This window comes from Mauremys reevesii, linkage group 2 (assembly GCF_016161935.1).
Source record: "Mauremys reevesii isolate NIE-2019 linkage group 2, ASM1616193v1, whole genome shotgun sequence".
NCBI classification, from domain to species: Eukaryota; Metazoa; Chordata; order Testudines; family Geoemydidae; genus Mauremys; species Mauremys reevesii.
The window spans coordinates 79,475,993-79,498,673 of record NC_052624.1 but is presented as its reverse complement, the minus strand read 5'-3'; the positions used below and the strand labels follow the sequence as shown (position 1 = coordinate 79,498,673).

Below are 22,681 nucleotides of genomic sequence, written 5' to 3'. Positions count from 1 at the left end.
GGCTTTTATTTTTAAGACTTGCCATCAGGAATTGAGGCTAAATCTCATTTATAGCTGTAGTATGAGAACTAGGAAATTCCTAGGATTTGTGCTTAAGGAAACAGAGGTGCCTAGGGTTTGGGGTGGCATGTTCATATATTTGAGAGTCTGAAGTTTAATTAATCTAATGTGCTGAGTACCACTAGACAACAAGGGACAAACCAAAAAACCCTGACAAATCAATTCCAGACAAATGGAAGAGAAGCTGACAAAATAAAGTGACCTAATGATAACTAGTATGCAGATAATTTATAACCCAGGGTCGGCAACCTTTCAGCAGTGGTGTGCCGAGTCTTCATTTATTCACTCTAATTTAAGGTTTCGCGTACTGGTGATACATTTCAATGTTTTTAGAAGGTCTCTCTCTCTAAGTCTATATTCTATAACTAAATTGTTGTATGGAAAAGTAAATAAGGTTTTTAAAATGTTTAAGAAGCTTCACTTAAAATTAAAATGCAGATCTCATCAGTTTAGTGCAAGTGGTTCTTAACCTGGGGTGCATGAACATGCGAGATTTTAAGAAGGTAAATCATCAAAAACGCAAATTAAGCACAGGCATGTAAGTGCAGCTACTTTGTTAACAAATACATAGGTTTGATGAAACATACATTTAATGATTATTGTAATATACAAAGTTTTAGTTTTCAAGTTTTTAAGCTAAATAGTTTAATTTTTGATAAGGGCTGCAGAGCCCTGGGACGAGGCCAGGAGCAGAACCCTGGGCTGGCTGCCGGTACCCCAGGCTGGCAGTGGGCTGAGCAGGGCTGGAGGCCTGCACCCTGGCTGGCAGGACCACGGGCGGCTGGAACCCCAGACGGGCAGTGAAAGCTGGAACCCCAGACACGCAGGGGACATGCAAGGATCCATGGGGCTTTTTCAAAACAAAAAATCTTACAGAACCCCTTTGTTTTAGAAGTTATATGGCTTTGTTACCCTCTATTCAGAGAGTTAGAACTTGTCACACTTAAATCATCAATGAACGTATCCATTTAATTTCCCATCTCCTACATAAATATTGAACTCTAAAGTTCTACTGTCGAAATGTAAGTGTTTCCTTACAGCACGCTGACAGCCACGCTGTTTTACATTTCAGAAGAAAAAGGCAAACGTGTGCCATGAGGAAACCAAAAAGCACAACACCTTCCAAGTTTATGAAGAGCCATGTAAAAAAACACTTGGCCATGAAGAAAAAGTTAATTTTTGGCAACCTGCTACTTAGGGATTTCTGAATAAAGCTTAACTCCATGACTGTATATATGCAAGGTATACGTGTTTCACAAACCAATTGGTGGAGATATACCTTAGCCTACCGGCACAAAGCAGTGGACTGGACTCAAAATCATCTGAGACCCCTAACAGATTCAACATACTAATCCAATTCACTTGTTCCGTGAATCTTTTCCCCCGAAAGAATATTCCAATAAATTCTTTCAGGAATGGTTTAGTCTATATGTTTAGATCATCATTCAGCAAGGTATCTTCTAGGAGGAGCAAGTTCCAAAAGTTGTAAGTACAATTGCAGCAGTTTAACAGTCTGTATAGTATTCTGCACCCCTGTGCAATATTTTGAGGAGACTACACACTTGCTTCTAGTGTATAGCATGCATCTAAAAGAGCATATACGTCAGTTACCAGGAATGCAGTGAATGGAACATGCATTTAGCAAAATGATATCTACCTGCATTAGAGAGCTACACAGACGTTAGCAAGCTGCCTGGCAGAGCACATCTAAAGCCCACTTCTGAGGTGAAGGGGACTGCTACCAGTTAGAAGGGAAGGAGAAGAGACACCTGAGAGAAAGAGAAATAAGCAAGGGAGGTTGTAAGGGAAGGGCAGACAGCGAAGCAGTTTGAAGCAAAGAGAAGGCAGAATACAGTCAGCCCAGGTCTACCCTACAGATTTACATGACTAACCACATCACTCAGAGGTGCGGAAAATCCACACCTGTGAGCAACGCAGTTAATCCGACCAAACTCCCAGTGTAGACAGTGCTATTCCGACAAGAGGATTTCTCCTGTCGACATAGCTACTGCCTCTTGGAAAGGTGGAGTATCTACACCAATGGGAGAAGCTCTCCCGTGTCAGCACAGGTAGATAGCATCTTCACAAAGTGCTACAGCAATCTAAGTGTAGACAAGCACCAAGTATAGAGAAATGCTCAGTTTACGGTTAGATCATCATTTCTACAGTGTCTTCCCTCCTATGATCAGAAAGCACTTTACAAGCATAAGGAATTTAGCCTCATCCCTGTCATTTAAGAAATCGCCCAATGCAACAAACAAAGGCATAGAGAGGTTACTTGTCCAGAAAGTCTGGTAATTAAGAATATAAATGGTTTGGGTCCCTCCCACCCCCCACAGAGCTGAAGCATATAAAATACTGTGGGACTCTACTCAGCAAAAATTAGCAAAAGAGCAATGAATCCATCAGCAGGAAGTCTACCAATGCATGGAACTAAGCACATTGGCTCTGACGTCTTGCTGAGAGCCGAAAGAAAGCAGAGACTATTTACCAAAAGAAATGGAGTAGGAAACAGCTAGACCAGAAGTGGGCAAACTACAGCCCGCGGGACCGTCCTGTCCAGCCCCTGAGCTCCTGGCCCAGGAGGCTCACCCCCAGCGCCCCTCCCCCTGCAGCCTCAGCTCACTGCGCTGCCAGCACAATGCTCTGGGCAGTGCAGGAGCGAGCTCCTGGGGCAGCGCAGCTGCTGAGCTGGGGCCTGACCCAGTGCTCTGTGCTGCGCAGCACAGCTGCCTGTCCTGGTGCAGCCACACCGCCAGCCACCGGTGCTCAGGCAGCGCGGTAAGGGGGCAGGGAGTAGGGTGGGTCGGAGAGAGGGCAGGGGAGTTCGGGGTGGTGGTCAGGGGCCGGGGGTGTGGATAGGGGCCGGGGCAGTCAGAGGGTGGGACACGGGGGGTTGAATGGGAGCAGGGGTCCCGGGGGGGCAGTCAAGGAGAGGAGGAGTTGGATAGGGCGGCGAGGGGATAGTGGGGGTCTGGGGCAGTCAAGGAGAAGGGGTGGTTGGATGGGGCGGGGTCTGGGGGGACGACAGGAAGGAGGGGTGGGTGTTGGATGGGGCAGGGAGTCCAGGGGCTGGCAGGGGGACAGAGACCAGAAGGGGTGGATGAGGCAGGGGTCCCGGGGGGGGGGGGGCTTTCCATACAATTTCAGAAACCTGATGTGGCCCTCAAGCCAAAAAAAAAAAGTTTGCCTACCCCTGAGCCAGACAGTCTTGAACATGCGGTGTGACTAAATAGTGCTTTGCCCTTTTCATGTAGGGCAAAACAAACCACGAATTAGTGGTTTTCTCCTGTTCAAATCATGGTATACCCTACAGCCCAACAATGCTACGAATCTGCTCCTAGGCCAGTGGCTCTCAAACCTTTTGCACTGGTGACCCCTTTCACATAGCAAGCCTGTGTGTGACCCCCTTTATAAATTAAGAACACTTTTTAATATATTTAACACTATTATAAATGCTGGCGGCAAAGCGGGGTTTGGGGTGGAGGTTGACAGCTCGTGATCCCCCATGTAATAACCTCGTGATCCCCTGAGGGTCCTGACCCCCAGTTTGAGAACCCCTGTCCTAGGCCGTAACATTCTTAACCTCAATTAGCCAAAAGGGCTCAGTGAGATTTATCTGGAAATATGATCAGAAATATCAGAGCCTTTCCTTTCTACGCATGTGTGAATAATCTAGTCAGTATTACTTCACAAGTGAGGGTTGATGACCACATGCACGTAGAGAGAAGGTGTGACTAACTCTGTGCTTATTTGGGGAGAGGCATGGAAGTTCCCTGGACTGTGAGGAAAAGCTTAGTCATACTTGACTTAAGAAGAAAAGGCTTAATGAAGGCCTCCAAAATCAGAAGTCTTAAAAATTAAAATCCCACATCAACCTTTTGGCCTTTCCCTCAGTTTTGAATAATTTATTTTAGTGGAGAAATTTCATAAGTGTTCTAGGTTGCTTTTATCAGCAATCGGAGAGAAGAGAAGAAACCTGTTACAGCTTATGGACAGTTTGTAGGTTATGTAGAAATGTTAAACATCATCAACTAAAACTGAACTAACTCATTGTTTGTTAAATAAAATAAGTTTAGCTTTGGACTCCATGAAGGAAACCACAGTATAATACAGTATGCCTTATCAAAATGAAAAATCTAGCCATGCAAGTTTGAGCTCTTCCTACCACAAAAGTATGCTGCTTCAGTATAATTTTGAGCTTTCATGAGTCAATAAATTAATCAAATATTTGCACAGTGTGAACAAGTAACATGGTGCTTCTTGATAAATCCAAGTCACAAAAAGGCTAAATTTGCTTTTGAACAAAAATGATGCCATTTGAAAAATGGCGAATAGAATCCACACACTAGAAGTGATGAAGCCATAATGAACTTAGGCACTTATGAGAACTTTGCCTGTGATATTTAAGTACAACAGCCAGCAGGAGCTGTAACAACTTTAGCTGTACCACCACAGAGCACTGTGAGGACTATTTGCTATTGGTAGGAAAATCTGCAAGTATAAGAAGTCTTACAAAGCCCAATACACTTATTTTTAAACACTAAAAACCACAGTAACTGATTCCTCAGAAATGTATGTTCAGGTATATACCAGCCTTGGGCTAACAACAACAGAGATAGCCTACCCATGTCAGCAGAGGAGATCAAACAGTATAAAATTCAAAACAACAGTACTTCATGATGGCAGCAAAAAACTTTGGAGGATAAATAAAAGCTAAACCCACCACACCTTTAAACAATGAGTCAAGTATCTCAGCTCTATTCAGGCATATTTCAAGGTTCATTTGAAACAGTAGCAGTGAAGTGAAGGTTACAACTCTAATCTGAAATAAGTGTTGCTGACCTGTGAGGTATCCTACTGTTTGTGTCTCAGAAATGAACAAGTCATGTTTCTGATCTTTGAAGGCACTCCACACAGATGAACGAGACAGGATTTCATTTACCTATAACAATAAGAGCTGGTAAGTGTCTACATTTAATAACTGCTTACAATAACTGGATGGAAACATTCCACTCTTTACTAATAGTGGTAAGGTCAGTTTTTAGAAATTGACTAGATCTATAAAAATGAACACTTAAGTATCCAAATAGGCATACACAATCCTAACCCCACACCACAAATATTACACAGGGTAAACAGTTGGTCACTGTTCAGGTGGGGGCTGAATATACAAGCATGGATATCCCAAGAAGATTTAGTGCTATTGAACAGCTTGAATTTCTCCCTAGTGCTTTTCTTCCCTCACCCATTCAGTGGGTTAACAGGGAAAGCAGAAGCAATGGTAGCAGGAGGCTAACTGAACTAACTGAACCAGAGGGACGTATGAACAAGATTCTGATTTTAGTATTGCTGTGGGAGCGGGAACGTACACACCATCTCAACTGGTCAGAGGAATCTCTGTTACTTGGACAATTTATTTTTTAGGTCTCAACTCTAAAGCATTCTCTGTGCAGAGGAATTTTCAAGAATCCAAAAAGTTTTCAAGCTGCAGTTCTCCAGATACTCACTGCAGTACAGGCTCCAAGAACACTTGTGCATCAGTCTTGCCTATCTACTTTCAGACATCAGCAGCCTTCACTGGCACTCTAGGCCTCTCAGACACTATTTCTATAGTTTGTCCGGTGGCCTACAAATCTCATCCTCTGCTCCTGATCTTCCCTTCATAGGAAGATATTGACTGACTGACTCATTAAAAGCTGTGAATCTGGGATACTCTGCCACTTAACAGACCACTAGTTGACACAGCTTAAGCACTACAATAAAGGTTAGGCTGGGAGACATGCTCTAAGGTGTATTGGCTCAAAAGTGTATCTCTGTATATAATAATTAAGCTCTCTCAAGCCCAGTGATTCAGAACATTGTTTGACAGCAAGTGGGGAAAAATGGGACATGGGGTGGGGGTAATAGGAGCCTATATAAGAAAAAGCCCCCAAAATTGGGACTGTCCTTATAAAAATTGGGACATCTGGTCACCCTATTGTTAGTAAGTACTTACCTGTTCTCCATACTGTAGGCTGCGAGTCATAGACTTCAAGGTTTTAACTATCTGAGCCTTTGTGGCAGATGGGCTTTCCAAATTTTCTAGGCCAACACCTTCAAGCAATTTTAGGAGATATGGAACCAAATCTGCTTTCAAAGCCTACAAAGCAAAATTATTGAAGATACTTAATACAATGCCTCTGAGAACATTTGAACTGAATGGACTTTTACTAGTGTTTGATTGCTCACTTCACTCTGCTTTAGAACAGTTGTTGCACTAAAGTTTTTTTTGTGTGTGTCTTTTTGAAACAACAGGATCTCTCTTTTGAAGATCCACAATACTCTAAACTGCTCTATTACACCTACTTCTGAAGACAGGTCAGTACTGCTGCAGAATGCCAGGAAAAAAAGAAAATGCAATGATGTCAATTCAACTCAGAAGACACTAAGCTACTCGGTGACAATTATGAACTGAGTTGGCAGTTGTGCTCCTGGTCCACATCCATGAAGCAAGCCCTACGGACACCTTTTTTTTCCCTCTACTGTCTCAGAAGAGAAGTTGGAGAATGCAAGTCATGAGCTACTCGCTCACCTTAGAGACTTTACAATAAAGTCTAAGTATGTTGTCCAAAGAGCATGGGGAAGCCTGTTCTGCAGTTCTGAGCTATGGGCGAGGGACTTCAGATTCTAGCTTTATCAAACCAGGACTTTTAATAGTACTAGACCGACAATGGGAAAATAGACAAGTTAATAGATAAGACAGAAGTGAGCACCATCTAGCACTCTAAAGTAGTCAGTAATCACAGGACACAGTTCTTGCACACCTCCTGAACTAATGCACACCTGAGTGTGAGAAGTATTAGTAAGTACTTATACCATTTCTTTAGAACAGGTTGCTTACTTGGGCTACTAAATCATTCTGCTCCTTTTGAAACATTCGATTAAGTGCTTCACAGGCTAAACCAATTGTATCCAATCGCTTTTTCATTCCATTCATCAAAGGGCCAATGGTCTCAAGTGATGCCATTGCTCGAACACAAAGCTGTACGTAGAGAAGGAAAAAGCATTTGTACTGTATCGATTGTATTTTTAATCTAAAATTCAAATCATGAGTACTATTGTAACTTCTACATCTACTGCGATGGTAAACTGCAGATATCTGACTGTCGCCTTCATATTTTCCTGGAGGAGCTTTGCATGTTTCACAATAGTAGCAGCAGGCCCCAACTGTTGCAGCAGATGTTTGCTGGTTGCTTTTATCCATAATTAGGATGAATTAAAACTACTTACTAACCAATCAACCACAGTAATACAGCAAACACAGAAGAAAAACCCACCTATCGTTAGAAGATAAGTGGGCTTAGTTTTAAGAATGTGGGGGTGAAATATCCACGTAGGTAACCAATATGGCTATTACGAGAGTTCTCTGAAGATTTATTCGCCACAAAAGTAATTAAGGGCCTGTCAACATGTGCTCCAATTACCCCGTGTAGACCTTGGTGGCACACTCCAAAGGTACCTGGCTTGCATTACCACACAGTAGGTACATTTTAGAGTGTGCCAGCCAGGTCTAAGTGTGGCAGTTAGAGCGCTCTATAAATCGCACCCCTCTAGAGTGCTTTGTTGGGCCAGGTAACAAGCCCTAAGTTGGTATGAACGTACACACCATATACACTTAGTACATACACTCCATCTGAAAGAAAATCTTAAATGTGGTACCTCATTATCAGACAGTGTGTGTATGACACGAACAGCACTTTTAGGAATAGCATTGTTCTTGTGATTTAGAGCCTGGAGAATCTTGGGGAGATGACCGAGTGGTGGGACTTGATCTGCTAGCTGAGGCTGAGTGCTGAAGAGGCACACAGTTGCCGTTGTTACAGTTTCTAATGTTTCCCCCTGTGAAAGCATACAAATTATTAATTATTAATTTTTCAGGTCAAAATTAGCTATAACATTAAAGAAACCCAGTGCAAGTACTTGCTGTTTCAGATCTGTGGAAAGTCAGAAGTTATGAAGTATTACAGATATGGATTGATTTCTACACTGATTTAAAGCCAATAAATTGGGGGGGGGGGGCGCGCGCGGAGGTGGGAAGAATACATCTCCGTTAACAAAAAACACAAGTTTGCATAAACTCACTCAATACATTGCTTCATTTAAAAAACCAGAATGAGTAGAGTAAAAGTAACTGAGCCAGGATGGGCTTCAGCCTACCCGAGTTCCTCCAGACAGTGTCCAGGGAATTATTAAAAAAAAGTCAAATTTGATACCACTGAACCACCGACTTCCCTCATAGTTTCAAGCACAATTAATGATTTTGCTCATCCTGTGAATAAGCTAAAAATGGATTATTCTTTTTATACTGCTGAGCTGAGCGCTGGGGGACGCAACCTTGCTCAGCAGTGATGTTACTGGTCAATAGCAGTATGGGAGGCCAGTGGCACAAACTGACCATCCATTTCTAACCCGCTCTTAATGTGGCAGTATATGTTGGCAAGTGCTTCTTTTCCTGTGAGTTTTTGTACTGTTAGGTTGAGCTAGACAGGTGCAGTTTTCCTCCAAGCAAGCCATGAGTTACAGAATGTTTGCGGAACTCTCTCGGATTTGCATTCCCCTAGTCAATACCCTGAGCTAAAGCTCCAATAGGACTTAAAGCAGCAATCAAAAAAGATAGGGACTCTTGATTTAAGAAATTCAAATTCTAATTGTTTGCTTATCTAGTATTTTTAAAGCGCTTCATCATATCTAAGTGCTTTTGCACAAAATCAGAAATAAGATTTAAAGCTATTTCTATGTTGGAAAGGAAACTGCCACCACCACTGCAAGCAGAAATACAAGCAGCAAGACAGAAGCAAAGTTAACCAAATGCTAATTAGCATCTCACATTATTGCTTGGAAACTTGCCCAACTTTGCCCTTACTATATGTTGAACACAAATTTTAAAAGCAGAGCTACAAAGGCTTCTTACATGGGGGTTATTTTTCTCCAGCAGTTCAGTGAATTTTTCCAACAGTGCAATAAGAAATTCTCTAGGTTTTCGTAGAACCCAGGCCGGCTGGGCAATAAAGATTCTTAAGAAGACTCCCCCTACAGAAAGTTCACCTTCTGCTTCACCATACACCACAGCAAAGTCTTCAGGCAGCTATATAAAATTGGAGAGGAACAGAAGTTACCATATAATTCAGCAACAAGTCACCCCTCTTATCAGGAAAGAGGCAAATCACTAAAACCTTGCAACCAATTACAGCTATGATTTCACTAAAGTTTTTTCATTAAAGGAGACTCGCATAACACCAGCTTTCTGTTCCCTAAAACACATCCAACACGGAATTGTTCAGCAAAGTTAGCAATACCGTAATTTCTTTACAGTAACTTACTGTAGAAACACTAGGTACCTGATTCTTTCCTAACAAGATCCTGAACTTGGAAGTACTGTATGGTGAGTGGGCATTTTCAAGTAAATCCGTGGGTTCAGCTAGTTGCAGCGAATGCAAATATACTAGTGATGGACACTAGTCACAAAAGAAATTAAACATGTGTGATGAAGACTGAGTTCTATGTTTAGAATTAACTGAGGATAATCTAATGAGCCTGATTTCTTAGTAAATCATCTCAACTTTTATGAAAGACATTCAAATATTTGAAACTTTACACCAGAACTGGTAGAAAAGTTCCAGTTCAGATTTTTATTGAAACCAACAATTGCATTTTTCCTTCTTGTGTGTTTGACAGTTTAAAGTGTGAAACCATACAGCACGTACTCTACAGGGCACGGTGTGTTATGTTAAGCTATTTCCTAACACTACTCAATTGTCTCCCCTCAGAAAACTTAGTTCTGACAAATTACTAGAATTGCAGTGGCAGTGGAAGAGATTCTAATGTCCTATTATTTTTAGTATCAGAGGGGTAGCTGTGTTAGTCTGGATCCACAAAAACAATGAGGAGTCCAGTGGCACCTTAAAGACTAAAATTTATTTGGGCAAAGGCTTTCATGGGTTAAAAACCCACTTCTTCAGATGCATAGAGTGAAAATTACAGATATAGGCATAAATATACTGGCACATGAAGAGAAGGGAGTTAACCTTACAAGTGGAGAACCAGTATCTCTTGGTATTGACACTTCCATCAATTATTGGGAGTGGACCACATCCACCCTGACTGAATTGACCTTGTCAACACTGGTTCTCCACTTGTAAGGTAACTCCCTTCTCTCCATGTGCCAGTATACTTATGCCTGTATCAGTAATTTTCACTTCACGCACCTGAAGTAGCTTTTTACTAAATGCCCAAATAAATCTATCAGTCTTTAAGGTGCCACCGGACTCATTTTTAGGACAGATTTACAAATACTTTACCATACATTTAACAATTCAGACTAGTGAGGTGGCATTTACTATACAACCGATTCAGCTGGCCCAGACGTACATTCTTATGTGATGAAAACCTTAATGGCTTACGAAAACTGGAAAACAGAGTAATTTGCTATGATCATGTAAGATTTGAAGGTCAGCATATTGGGGACCATTTAAGGCTCTCTGATCACAATTTAGTTTTGAACATCACTGTTAAATTTACAACTTATGTACATTTGTAGCCCACCTGTGTTTAAATGCTTCTAGCAAGAGACTGGATTTGTGGGGTTATTTGGAGGATAGATTCAATAATTCTACAGTGTAACTTGTTTTTTAGATGTCAACTCTAGACTACAGTAATGAGAAAGAGAGCAGGTGGTTTTTGCTAGAAGCGTGTCGCTGGCATTTTCTATGCCACTGAAGAGAAAAGGAATGCATGTGAAAACAAAGCATGAGCACTTATTAATTTCCCTACTGTTTCTCTTGGGGCCCCAAAATATGAACATTTTTGCTTTTACCTTCCAGTTAGTGTCAGGGTTGTCCCTCTGAAGTTTAAAGTGCCTATATAAGAAGAAAAAAAAAAAGAATTAGGTGAATTAAAAGACTATCGATCCTAGATACAACAAAACTTTGGCTCCCATTCAAAATCCCAACCTTCACTCTCCTTATTGGCTCCCCCACTCCCCGACACATGTAATGGTTAAGCAAGGGTCACATTCCAAAACTCTACCTTCTTTCCCCCTCACTTTCAATTCTCCCTTCTCAGGTTTGAAACAATGTGACCTGTTGGGCTGAGAGCGCACACAGAACTAGGTGCCTTCCTTTTCTCTGGAGCTTCACAGGCAGCGGGTGGCCATCAGGTGGCAGTTACATGCACTGCATTGCTTGGTACTTATTCACAGTTGTGCTGAGGCTCTACTCAACCCACGTGCTCTGCTGGAAGGCATTACGTTAAGCCTTCTCTACTTTTTAATCAAGCAGAACTCAAATTTTGTCACAAATGGATATTTCTGTTAATTAATGAGAATGACCTTAAGGAATCAAACTGCTACACAAGTGTATCACTTAGCAAATACAGTAGCTATTTACACAGTAAGTCTACATACTCTAGCATCATTTCTCGAACGGTTGTTGATACTCTCTCCCTGGAGAGATCATTCCAAATTAACTCAGGATTTTCATGCGTTCCTTCAAAAATATGAACAGCAGCTTCAGGGTTATCTCTCATGGCATCCATAAAGACTCCAGGCAGAAACTTCATTAGTGTAATTCTAACCTGCAAAAGAAAAGCAGTCCCCACCATCTTGTAATATCAAACACCATACCAGTTAAATTCAATGGCATCATAAAAGGTCTTTCTATGTAACGTTTTTTTCTTTTAATTCATGTATTTGTACATGACTATGCCAAAATACTTCTGTCTGATAAGAGAAAGCATCATTCAAACTCAATTTTATGTCCATTTCAGTTAATAAGCTATCTGGTATAAAAACCCAACCATTCATTTCATAATGAGAAACGGCATCTCAAATGCAGGCACCTAATGACTAAAAGTCTGTTAGAAAACAAATCTGAACAAATCTGACATCTTTGTTATGCTAGTTACCGGTGCTTTTGAGATTTTATACTGAAATCTCACAATTCAAAAGTTATAAAATGATACTAATTCATTTCAGTTAAATACAAATGATATATTTTCTCTTTACATAAACATGGAAAAAAAGAGCTGACATTTTTGATATGCAAGTTTGATTTTCAGGGTCTTCAAGCTCATCCTCTATTGAGCATCTACCCTTTAGTCTCCTTCCTGAAAAGATGCCTTTTGTCCCTATCAATGATTTTACATACTGGAAAATGGTATTTCCTAAATCCATCCCCCTCTAGATCTACCAATGTGATCTATATCTTACCAAGTACTCTTGCCATCACATGAAACATATCTGTTCTTATGGAAGCTTCACGGAACATTGAAATCTAATCACATTACAAAAGATAAAATGTTTTCAGACAAATACCTAATGTTACTATAACTGAAAGATTAGAGAAACATTCGGTTTTTCTAGCCAGTTTCCCTGTTGTTGTACAATCAGTTTCCCATGTTTGAGTCTTTCACAAGCAGAGGAGAAAAGCTTAAGAAAATCTTTGCGCCCACAAAAGCTGTTGGGGGAGGAGGCAGGTGTAGTAAACTACATTTAACTCTTCAAAGTTGACTGAATTTGGAGTTGTTCAGTACCTCCTCTTTGATTTCAGGGACACCAAGTCCTTTCTGTGAAAAATAATGTAGTAACTTTTTAAATTCACTCTTACTCACCTTTGGACCCACTAGCTTATCTGCAGTCATTTTGGCAAAAAGCTCTGCTGTCTGGGTTCGGACCTGTGGATGTGTTGAATTGCAGAACATATCTAATAAGTAGATTAAAGCACCTGTTTGGAAAAACGGGGAAAATGTTTAGGTTTTCCCAAATCACAGCAGCCACTAGTTATACACTGTTCTCAGTAGCAGAGCTAAATCTCACACCACCATGTCTGCAACAGGTTTGATCTTCATTTTGTACAAGTCTATTTTATCAGCCATTCAAAGAATACTGTACCTTTTGCCATGGCCTCTTTAATTATTTTTGTACTAGATGTCAGGGCATAGAGAGTTTCAAGAACAAGCTGCCGACCTGTCAAGATTAAAAACAAATATTAGAGAAACTATGCCTGCTGTTATGATCAGTTCTTCCATACAAGATTTATTGGACTGAGCGCTATGACGAACAGAACATTTCAGTTCTGGTGTTAAGCCAACCAAGGAGTTTTTCCTCCCAAAGAACTGGTTCCTGGAAAGCATCATCATGAGTAAAAAATGAAGCCTACCTAATAAGAATTTGACAGAAAGGATCTGAAAGTAAGTACAAGTTAGAGATGGCAGGCCTAGAGTCCTGACTAAATTCCAGTTAGGCAAGTATGTTCCATCTATCTAAAATTTCCTTTATAAAGTTCACAGCAAAGGTGTCATTAAGGTGAAGACCAATGAGTGGAAACTACAAAAATTGAGATATTGCACAATTTAGAGATTTTAGAATTGTAGAGAGAGGTATTCAGTTTATAAAGTGAATGTCAAAGAGCTGTTAATTGTACGTTTCCCAAAATGAAAAGCTTGAAATCTAAATGCTTAAGAGGTGTGTTTGAGCTGAACCAAAAGTTAGGTGTATAAAATGGGTATTCAGGTCATGCATATTACAACATTAAGGTTCCTCTCAGGATCAGGTTACAAGTTCACCTAGTTGCATTCCAAATCATTAACTTTTCACAAATTTGGTTTTTTACACACAAAAAAAAAAAACTTTCTAAAAAGCAACTGCCCAGTACATACTTGAAGGCAGGGAATGCAGGAGGGCCAGTAAGTTGGAAAGAACCATTGCCTCAGCAATATTGTTAACACATTCCTGGTTACAAGTCACTATGTTCACCACCTGCAAAATATCAAAAACATGAGTCATTAGAAAGAAGTAAAATTTATTGGCAAATTGCTAGATCAGTGGCTCCCAAACTTGTTCTGCCACTTGTGCAGGGAAAGCCCCTGGGGGGCCAGGCCGGTTTGTTTACCTGCCGCGTCCGCATGTTCGGCTGATCGCGGCTCCCACTGGCCACAGTTCAGCAGCTCCCATTGGCCTGGAGCAGCGGAAGTAACGGCCAGTACGTCCCTCAGCCCGCGCCGCTGCCAGCTTTGTCAGGAGTATTTAGCTTACTCTTCAAGGGAGGGACTATCCTACTATGTGTATGCACAGCGGGACCACCCCACCCTCCCAGTCTCTGTCAGGACTTCTAACCACTTCTATAGCACAGTAGTCTCCAGTATGTGTAATAACCCTAGATTCAAAACCCAATGTTGAAATTTTACAAGGACACGTACAATGAAGGTGTTAATTCCTAAAAATACATATGTTAAAGTTTTTGGCTATGGTTAAACTAGCCTAAATTATTGTTATCTATATCTATATATAGATGATATCAATAAATAAAAAGAGCGCTAAAACCATTGAGAAAACAGATTCAAGATCTATTTGGTAGCTGTTTGATAAACAAATGTTAGAAACTGATAATTTTTTCCTAGTATATCCTAAAACAGTCAGCATTCAAGTGTACACCCAATGTTCAGGAACTACTGTATGAAACGGTAAGCTTGGAATGAAGTCACGATTTTAAATAGGAGCAAGTTATGACGAATATTTGACAGATTTTTAACAGAACAGTTTCTATTTGCAAATAAAAAAAATGCAATTTCTTAACTTAGCCTGGTGTACCTGGCCTGGCCCATCTATGCAACAAACGACACTCAGCATCCATATGATTGGGTACTGTGGGTTGGGTACACAAAAATATTGCTTAAGCAATGTTTTTACCTCTAAAGCCAACTGCTGCACTTGACCAGCTCCATGGACACGCAGAAGAGAGAATATCAGCTTAAAGTGACCTATGCATTCACACTCAGAACCTATAAAGGAGGAAGAGGTTATTTTACCATTGGAAAGAACACTTACTGAAGAGCTTCCCAATCAATGTTATACACAGTACGAATTACTTTAAAAGTCTACACTCTCTGGAGCAAAGACTGTCTGTGTTTGTAAAATGGGGGCCTGGTCCATAACCAGGACCCTTAGCTACTGCAATACAAATAAGTAACCACGCATAAAATATTTGAAGAAGCTGCCTGCAAGTCCAACTGTGAAAGCACTAACCCAACATGAAAAATAGCTCTATCAAAGAACGTGGATCAATATAGGTTTTGCCCAATTAGAATGGCACTACTGGAAAACCAAGTACTGAGCAGATAAAAAAATAGGATGTATTTATGTAGTTTCAAGGTGGCAGGAACTGGTGAGCACCTGCCACACAAGAATTCAGTTAAAAATTAAATACATTTTAAACTATCAGTTAAAATGTATCTAGTTCAAACTGTCTTCCAGACATTTAGCTACTTCCTCTCTTTTGCTATTACAAAGTTAGTCCATTTCTATAGAGTTAACATACATTTGACACAAATGTTCAGTGTCTATTTCAGATAAATACTTTCAAGACAATCCTACCCCGTGGTCATCTCTGCACGAACTTGCTACCTGTCAACTGCAGAACTGCTAATATGCCAACCTTCAGCTTTGTAAGAATTAAATTTAGAGGGCACTTAGTTCTAATCTTTTCCAAAGTGAGCTTTCACTACTTGTAGGGACATTTCTGCTCCCAGTGTTACTTGTAATGTATGAGATTACTACTTTCAGTTACAGTAGTTTCCTGGGTTTTTCCTGTTTATTTTGTGCATTTGACAGCACTTCCATTTTGGGACTGCCCACTCTTCCTTAAAAAAAAGGCCCTTAAAGTCAGCAACAGGAGAGAGAAAAACATACAAAAAAAACCACCTTTGTTTTTAAAATAGACACTTTTCAATATTTTTAAATTCCTTTAGCAAAAATGTCTATGTTCAACAGCTTCCAAAAAAGTTAGCATTGACAGTAAGCCCCCTTTGAAGGAACACAGAGAAACAGTTCCACTTTAGACCAGGGGTCAGCAAGCTTTCAGAAGTACTGTGCTGAGTCTTCATTTATTCCCTCCAATGTAAGGTTTCATGTGCCAGTAATACATTTTAACGTTTTTAGAAGGTCTCTTTCTATAAGTCTATAATATATAACTAAACTATTGTTGTATGTCAAGTAAATAAAGGTTTAAAATGTTTAATTTTAAATGAAGCTGCTTAAATTAAAATGAGAGCCCCCCGGACCGGTGGTCAGGACCCGGGCAGTTTGAGTGCCACTGAAAATCAGCTCGCATGCCACCTTCGGCATGTGTGTCATAATGTGTCTAAAGCAGGGGTAGGCAACCTAATTTTTATCTTCAGTTTCAGTCTGCAATTGTTAGAGTATCTGATTAGAATTCAGGTTGTTCTGGAAAGACCTTAAAACAAAAAACAAAACAAAAACCCTCACACCACACAACCGTTAAATGGGAAAGCTCAGCTTGGTTACACAGAACATAATATGTAGTTCACCAAAACTCCCATCCCCCTCTTTGGCCCCTTCAGAATAGTCTATTCTGCAGATAGAACTTTTAACAAAAGCAGTCATTTTTCTCTACTTCTGAATAGCTGTAGGCTGCACCCCCACCACTCCAAGAAAACTTCAGTGTTGTAGTATTACTGCACATTCGAAGACACGAATTAAGAATTTCTAATAAGTTTTCCTCTAGTAATAGTTTCCATAAAACTAAATTAAAAATTTAGCAATCCAGTGTGTTTGAAGAGCGTCTTCCCTCAAAATACTAAAACATTTCCTACCATCCCTGGGGTTCCATCCTTTAAACAGAGCTATGCTAGGACAGGCTTTTTATTTTTATTTATTTATTTTTTTTAAGTGGGTTGGTTTTCAATAAACCTTTGAACACAGTACAATAACTCTGCAAAATGACCCTGATATTTCACTACACTAGGCACATGTATTCACACCCCTTTTTACCACAGTGACTAAAAAAACTGAAGAGACTTTACTCAGTTGGCAAAAAAAACTGCTCTCCTTGGAGAAGAAGTGGTTAAGTAGATTTCTGCTGGACTGATGTACCAACAGCAAGAAAAGGGAAACTAACAAAACACTGTCTCAGTGAAATTCACTATTTTCCTAGCAAAGAAAAGCAAAGAATTCGACCAATGCTGCTGTTAAAAGTATTCCAGAAATACTCCTTTTAAGACAACTAGCTAGCCAGCGGCATGAATCTCTATAGCTTGGCAACAAGCACAGGTTTAGTGCTAGATTCATCTATCTAAAATAAATCTATAACAAGGTCATTTGCAAGGTGCTACTTATTGATTAATTCAACATGTTTAACTTTACCTGGGTTGTGTTTTATGACATTTCTCAGAGCCTCCAATGCCATTTCAACCCTCCGTAACCGGTCTCCATGTTGATCAGACTCTACTTTCCCAGTCTGTGTGATAGCCATTAACGTGTGAAGGTACTGTGCCTGTGAGCCAATGTAATCCAAAAGGCTTGCAGCAAATGCTTTTGGAAACTTGAAATAAAGAGATCAATAAGTGTACATAAGAATCTTAATTATTTCAAAGACATGTACAAAGCATTCTGCACTAGAAGTATTGAACTGCATTGTACAGCAAGCTCATACTTAAGGAATATATGGCCAAAAGCCATTTCCAAATTCAGTAAAGTGGCGATTCTCCGCTTCTCCATACTAGAACCTCCCGTTCCACCAATGCATGATCTAGCTAGGATTCCTTTCTAATTTAGCAGAAGGTTCTGACCCTCAGTGGATAACTATTGTATATTCACACCAGTCTTATCATCTTGCCCATTTTTCCCCTCTTCTGACATGATAGTATTACAGTTTAACTACAGGTAAAATCTGTTAAGAGTTTGATGATGTGACCAAGCATCACCATCTTTTTTAAGAAAGCATAAAACCAATAGCTTAAGAGAGAAGAGTGTGGACTACTCAAGCTATTCTAAGGAAGTATTCAGCCATTTAAAATTGTGTCAAAATGCCTGTGCCCCAAATTCTGACCAAACCCATGCTTTTCTTTGCCAGTGAGAATTTCAATTGGATTCTTGTCTCTCCTTTAAATTGGGAGATAAACAAGATGATACATCCTAAGCAAATGGAAATGCTTAAGATCACAGTCTACACTGTAATGTTGAGATACCCTGAGAAGTTAACAGGAGCTACAGATGCCCCAGCTTTAGAGGGATATTTCTAATACAACTGCTGAAGCTTTTGTGTAGAATTTCCTGGGTAGTATTAACTCTTGATGCCCTTTGGAATGGGAGTTTGGTTTAAATTCACAAAGTACGTACCATTTGAAAGACCAGCTTGAAGTTTCTCCACAAATAGCAAAATGAAAAATCTCACCTCTAGCTGAAAAGTAGGGACTTCATTGTAAACTCTAACAAAAATCTCTCCCACAATAAGTTCTTTTGCATGGTCACTGAAGACAAATTCGGATCCATAGCTTTTGTCACATTCACCCTTTAAGAAAAAAAATTATGCCTTGTTAAATATATTTACAAAATGACCCACCATATAAAGAAAAACACTGTATAGAGGTATGGAAAAGAGTTAATGGCTGAGACTCCATTATTTCCAATGGAAACACAAACAAGACAAAAGCAACAGTGTAAGACTTTGTACAAATATGTTTTAAGTTTGTAAAATAAAGCAGTTAGAGCAAAAGTATCTGAGAAGTTGGCCAGTGTAAGGTTTCACTCAGTGGCTGGATAATTCAAACAGCATGAGCAGTTTTTTCCTGAGCTTTAAAAAGCTTCCTATAATGTGAGGATACCAGATTATTTAAGGCAACCTAGAGAAAGGCCTCGATCATAACATTTTTTTTTAGAAGTGCCTCACTCTTTTTATCATGCTTTCTTGTTCAGATTCCAGGAATTCAAGAAGTTCAGCTCTTGTCCCATTGTTCCAGATCAAGTAGGGGCTCTCTGTGTTGCTGTTGAGCATCTTCAGAATCTAGGAGACAGCATAAGGAGTTTAGGCAAAAAAGTGGGTTTAACAATTCTACACACGCCAGAAGCCAAACAGTTGCAGCTCTCCCCATGCAGCTAGCAACTGGAAGCAGCACACCTTCATAGCCTCTGCTGTAACTCCTTCCCTTGGACCTGTGTTCAGGCTTCAATATTACCCCCTAGCCTGCAAATGCTTCCTTTTCCTTCCATACTAGCTGTCTGAAGTCACCCTCCTGCCACTCACCTTCTTCATCCCTATGATCTCCTCTTCATGCTCTTTTCCAACCCCGTCCCCACACACATTTCAGGAGACGACTGACAACCTCATAATTTTACTTTACACTTCCCACTGTCCTCTGCCTGTTCCAGCTCCAAATAAACTTACCTTGAACCACCACCTTTACTTCCTTGTACTCCCTGAAACCCAGTTGAGGACTCAGCCACTGTCCTCTCCTTTGTTCTCCCCAATCATCAGAGCACAGGCATTGAACAGTAAATGGTGTGAGGGGCTGAATGGAGAGTCTTTCCTCACTTCCTTTGTGGAGTATTCCATCTGGCTCTTCTCCATTTCTTCCTCCAAATGGTTATATACTCTCCACCATACCCATACTGCAAGCCTGGTTTGCCATCTTCCTCATCTCAGCTCCCCACCCGCACATAAGTGACATCTATTTCAGAACTCTTGGAAGGCACGTTTAAGTGAGAATCCACCTGCAGCTTTGGTATTACTTCACACTCATATTGGTCACTTTTTTTTTTTTAAAAAACAAAAAACATTGTTTGCTTTGTCACTTACCTATAACTACAAACTCATCTGTTCCTTCCCATGCTCCCACCACCCACCTCATAATTTACTCTGATAATTTTATTAGCCTCCAACTTCTCTGCTGCTCTTATCCTTCTGTACATTGTTGCTCCTTTCTTTTAAACATTAAATTCTTTAAATTCTACCCTTGCATTGGCTTTTGTTTCCCAGCACCATGCTGTCTACCCCAAACCTTGGCACCTGCAACCTCTGAATTCACTTTCTGTTCCCATCTTTGTGCTGCAAAGTGCTGTACCTGTCATACATTTTGGGGTAAGGGTGTTCACCTGCATCGTTGGCCAATTCAAGACTTCAATTTTTATTAAGATTTTAAAAAAATTGACTAGATAGTCACTGTTACCTAGGCACTGTTCTAAAAACATTCATAAAAATCAGAGTTCAGTTCTAAAGATCAGAAGTTTTTAAGTCATTTACCTGGTAAATGGTTATCAAACTGCGCTTCATTTCTCAGTATTCAGGCTGCTCTGGTTTATTTGTTACTGTGGCTAACAAGTAAGTTTTTAATAAACGAAAATCATTTCTTGTACATTATTTGTTTTACATAACATCAACACTTTGGTTGCCTTAGACATTCTTGTACCTCAGTAGGAGCAACCACAGCAAGTTTCCTTGCAACATATGGTGTCAGCATTCCAGCCAAGCTTTTCCTTATTGCTGGATTTTCAGGTGTAACTTGTTCTTCACACAAATACCCTCCAAGACGACTCAAAGCAAGAAGACTGAGTTTGGCGAGACTATTGGCTACTTCCTGTAAATGAAAAATATATACATTTTTAAAAGATCAATCCTATTATTGAACTTGAACAGAAACCTCAAGCTGGCTAAAGAGAAATATCAACTACCTTTTTAAAAACCACCTCTTGAAAATAAGTTGTCCAATGCTTTTTTTATGCCTTGCATGATCATAAGCAAATTCAGTTCCCTTTAGTTTACTTCTTGTTTATGCGCCAACCTTGACAGACAGAAATATGCATACATCTGGGCACAGCACTAGGTGTTGCAGAACAGCAAGAGATACTAACAGTTTTTGACATGTTACACCAATATAGTTTGTCTGCATCTACCTGTGTAAAGCCCATGAAGAAAACTAGATGAATTTGGGGCTTTAAACTGACATGAAAATTTCTTAATTCATAATTTAAGTGATAGTTGACAAAAGAATGGCTATTTCTAGAACAAAGACATTTTTATGAGATATGTAAACCTCTGTATAATGATTCAATAGTGCACTAAAAGATGGTCTTTTTTGCATCCTGGCAGGGCTCCTCATTGAGCTGATCCCGATCCATGGGTTTTACAACCAACTGAAGTTCTACAATTCTGCTATGAAGGAGCCTGTTGTTATGGTGCTAATATTAATCTAAAAGGTTTTTTTTTTTTTTAGATAAAAGTAGTGTTTCTGACAACTAACAAGCTACTTCTTCAGTTCTGGACTATCTTGCATCTAGTATTTTCCTGCTTATTTTTCTACTGGGAAAATTTGTACTACAGGTGGATAATAATGTTTATGGCCTATCTTGATCACATCATTTTATCTATTCTCATAAAAAAAATTAATGCCATCAATAATTTATTGTAATATACATTACAGGGATGTTGTAATTATCCCAAAACCAAGCACTGTAAACTAGAAAATTCAGAGTTAACATGGTTCTGTTTAAGAAATTCTAACATAAGATATGGAAGTGCAAATTTAGGTCACCCAAACCATATTAACTCTGCCCTGTATGACACCATACAATCATCATATGGTTACAATTAAAGCATTTTAGAATTTATGGTTCCAGATTAGATGCAAGTAATTTTTAACTCAAAGACATGTAATTTGGGGAAATGTTGTATTTTTCATACCTAACAGAGTTTGAATCTGTGCTATACAAGCTAAAAACTTAACCTCAACTAATGAGTCTCAACTGGCACTTCCATAATCTATTCTCAACAAATTCAATTATAAGAGAAACGTGTATGTACAGTCAACAGAAACAAATTAAAGCATTATTCTTCAAGAAATACATTACCACCTCCCAAGATATGGTAACCAACATCCATCGTAAAGTGTGAAAGAGTCAATTATAAGTTGCTCATAAATATTACCTGCTGATTAGAATCTTCACTCTTCTGAATGCCACTCTCTTCTAGTGTATAATCATAGTTAAAGAGGTAACCGAGTAAATACCACAAAATTCCAGCTTGAAACAAATGTGTTTGTAGCCAGTAATCGACAGCAAATGAACTGACACATTCCACTCCCAAGGAAGCCACTCGTGGAATGTTCTGAGAAGTGAAGGAGAATTGGCATTCAGTATTTTTGGTGACTGAGGAAAATGTCAACCGAAAGGAAAAAGTTAAATAGCATACCAGCAAATTAATCAACAGGAACAATGTATTGGTTTTAGAAAAATTTCATGTTTAAGATTTTGAATCTCTTACCTAAATATAATGGGCAAGATATTAAGGATCTGCATAAACCAGGGGTTGGCAACCTTTCAGAAGTGGTGTGCCAAGTCTTCATTTATTCACTTTAATGTAAGGTTTCGTGTGCCACTAACACATTTTAAACTTTTTAGAAGGTCTCTTTCTATAAAAGTTTATAATATATAACTAAACTATTGTATGTGGGGTAAATAAGGTTTTTAAAACGGTTAAGAAGCTTCATTTAAAATTAAATTAAATTAAAATGCAGAGCCCCCAGAGCGGTGGCCTGGACCCGGGCACTGTGAATGCCACTGAAAATCAGCTTGCGTGCCACCGGTTGCCTACCTCTGGCATAAACTGATTAAATTTGAAGTCTACTGGGGCGGGGAGAAGGCTTACGGTGTTCACAACTTCAGCATAAGCATCTACCATAAAGCTTCAGGGGACATATGGATAGAGCTGGTTGAAAATTTTCCAACAGAACAGTTTTGTGTCAGAAAATCCTGATTTAATGGAAGCCAGGCAGTTGGGCTGTCTGCCTGCTCAGT

General features: G+C 39.7%; 1 protein-coding gene across 3 annotated transcripts in view; it reads right to left on the bottom strand.

The window, feature by feature from the left end:
• Positions 1–22,681, bottom strand: part of DNAJC13 (DnaJ heat shock protein family (Hsp40) member C13) — a 100,534-nt gene that overhangs the window by 1,066 nt on the left and 76,787 nt on the right. For all 3 annotated transcript variants that reach the window (XM_039522907.1, XM_039522906.1, XM_039522908.1), the window contains 16 exons: positions 21,813–21,992; positions 20,299–20,466; positions 18,783–18,896; positions 18,288–18,404; positions 17,258–17,435; positions 14,786–14,877; positions 13,756–13,855; positions 12,989–13,063; positions 12,709–12,821; positions 11,504–11,673; positions 10,916–10,958; positions 9,014–9,187; positions 7,762–7,941; positions 6,944–7,084; positions 6,059–6,202; positions 4,906–5,005 (listed from right to left, as the gene is read on the bottom strand). In XM_039522907.1, coding sequence (XP_039378841.1) covers positions 4,906–5,005; positions 6,059–6,202; positions 6,944–7,084; positions 7,762–7,941; positions 9,014–9,187; positions 10,916–10,958; positions 11,504–11,673; positions 12,709–12,821; positions 12,989–13,063; positions 13,756–13,855; positions 14,786–14,877; positions 17,258–17,435; positions 18,288–18,404; positions 18,783–18,896; positions 20,299–20,466; positions 21,813–21,992 — 2,089 coding nt within the window. The remainder of the gene's footprint in view (positions 1–4,905; positions 5,006–6,058; positions 6,203–6,943; positions 7,085–7,761; positions 7,942–9,013; positions 9,188–10,915; positions 10,959–11,503; positions 11,674–12,708; positions 12,822–12,988; positions 13,064–13,755; positions 13,856–14,785; positions 14,878–17,257; positions 17,436–18,287; positions 18,405–18,782; positions 18,897–20,298; positions 20,467–21,812; positions 21,993–22,681) is intronic.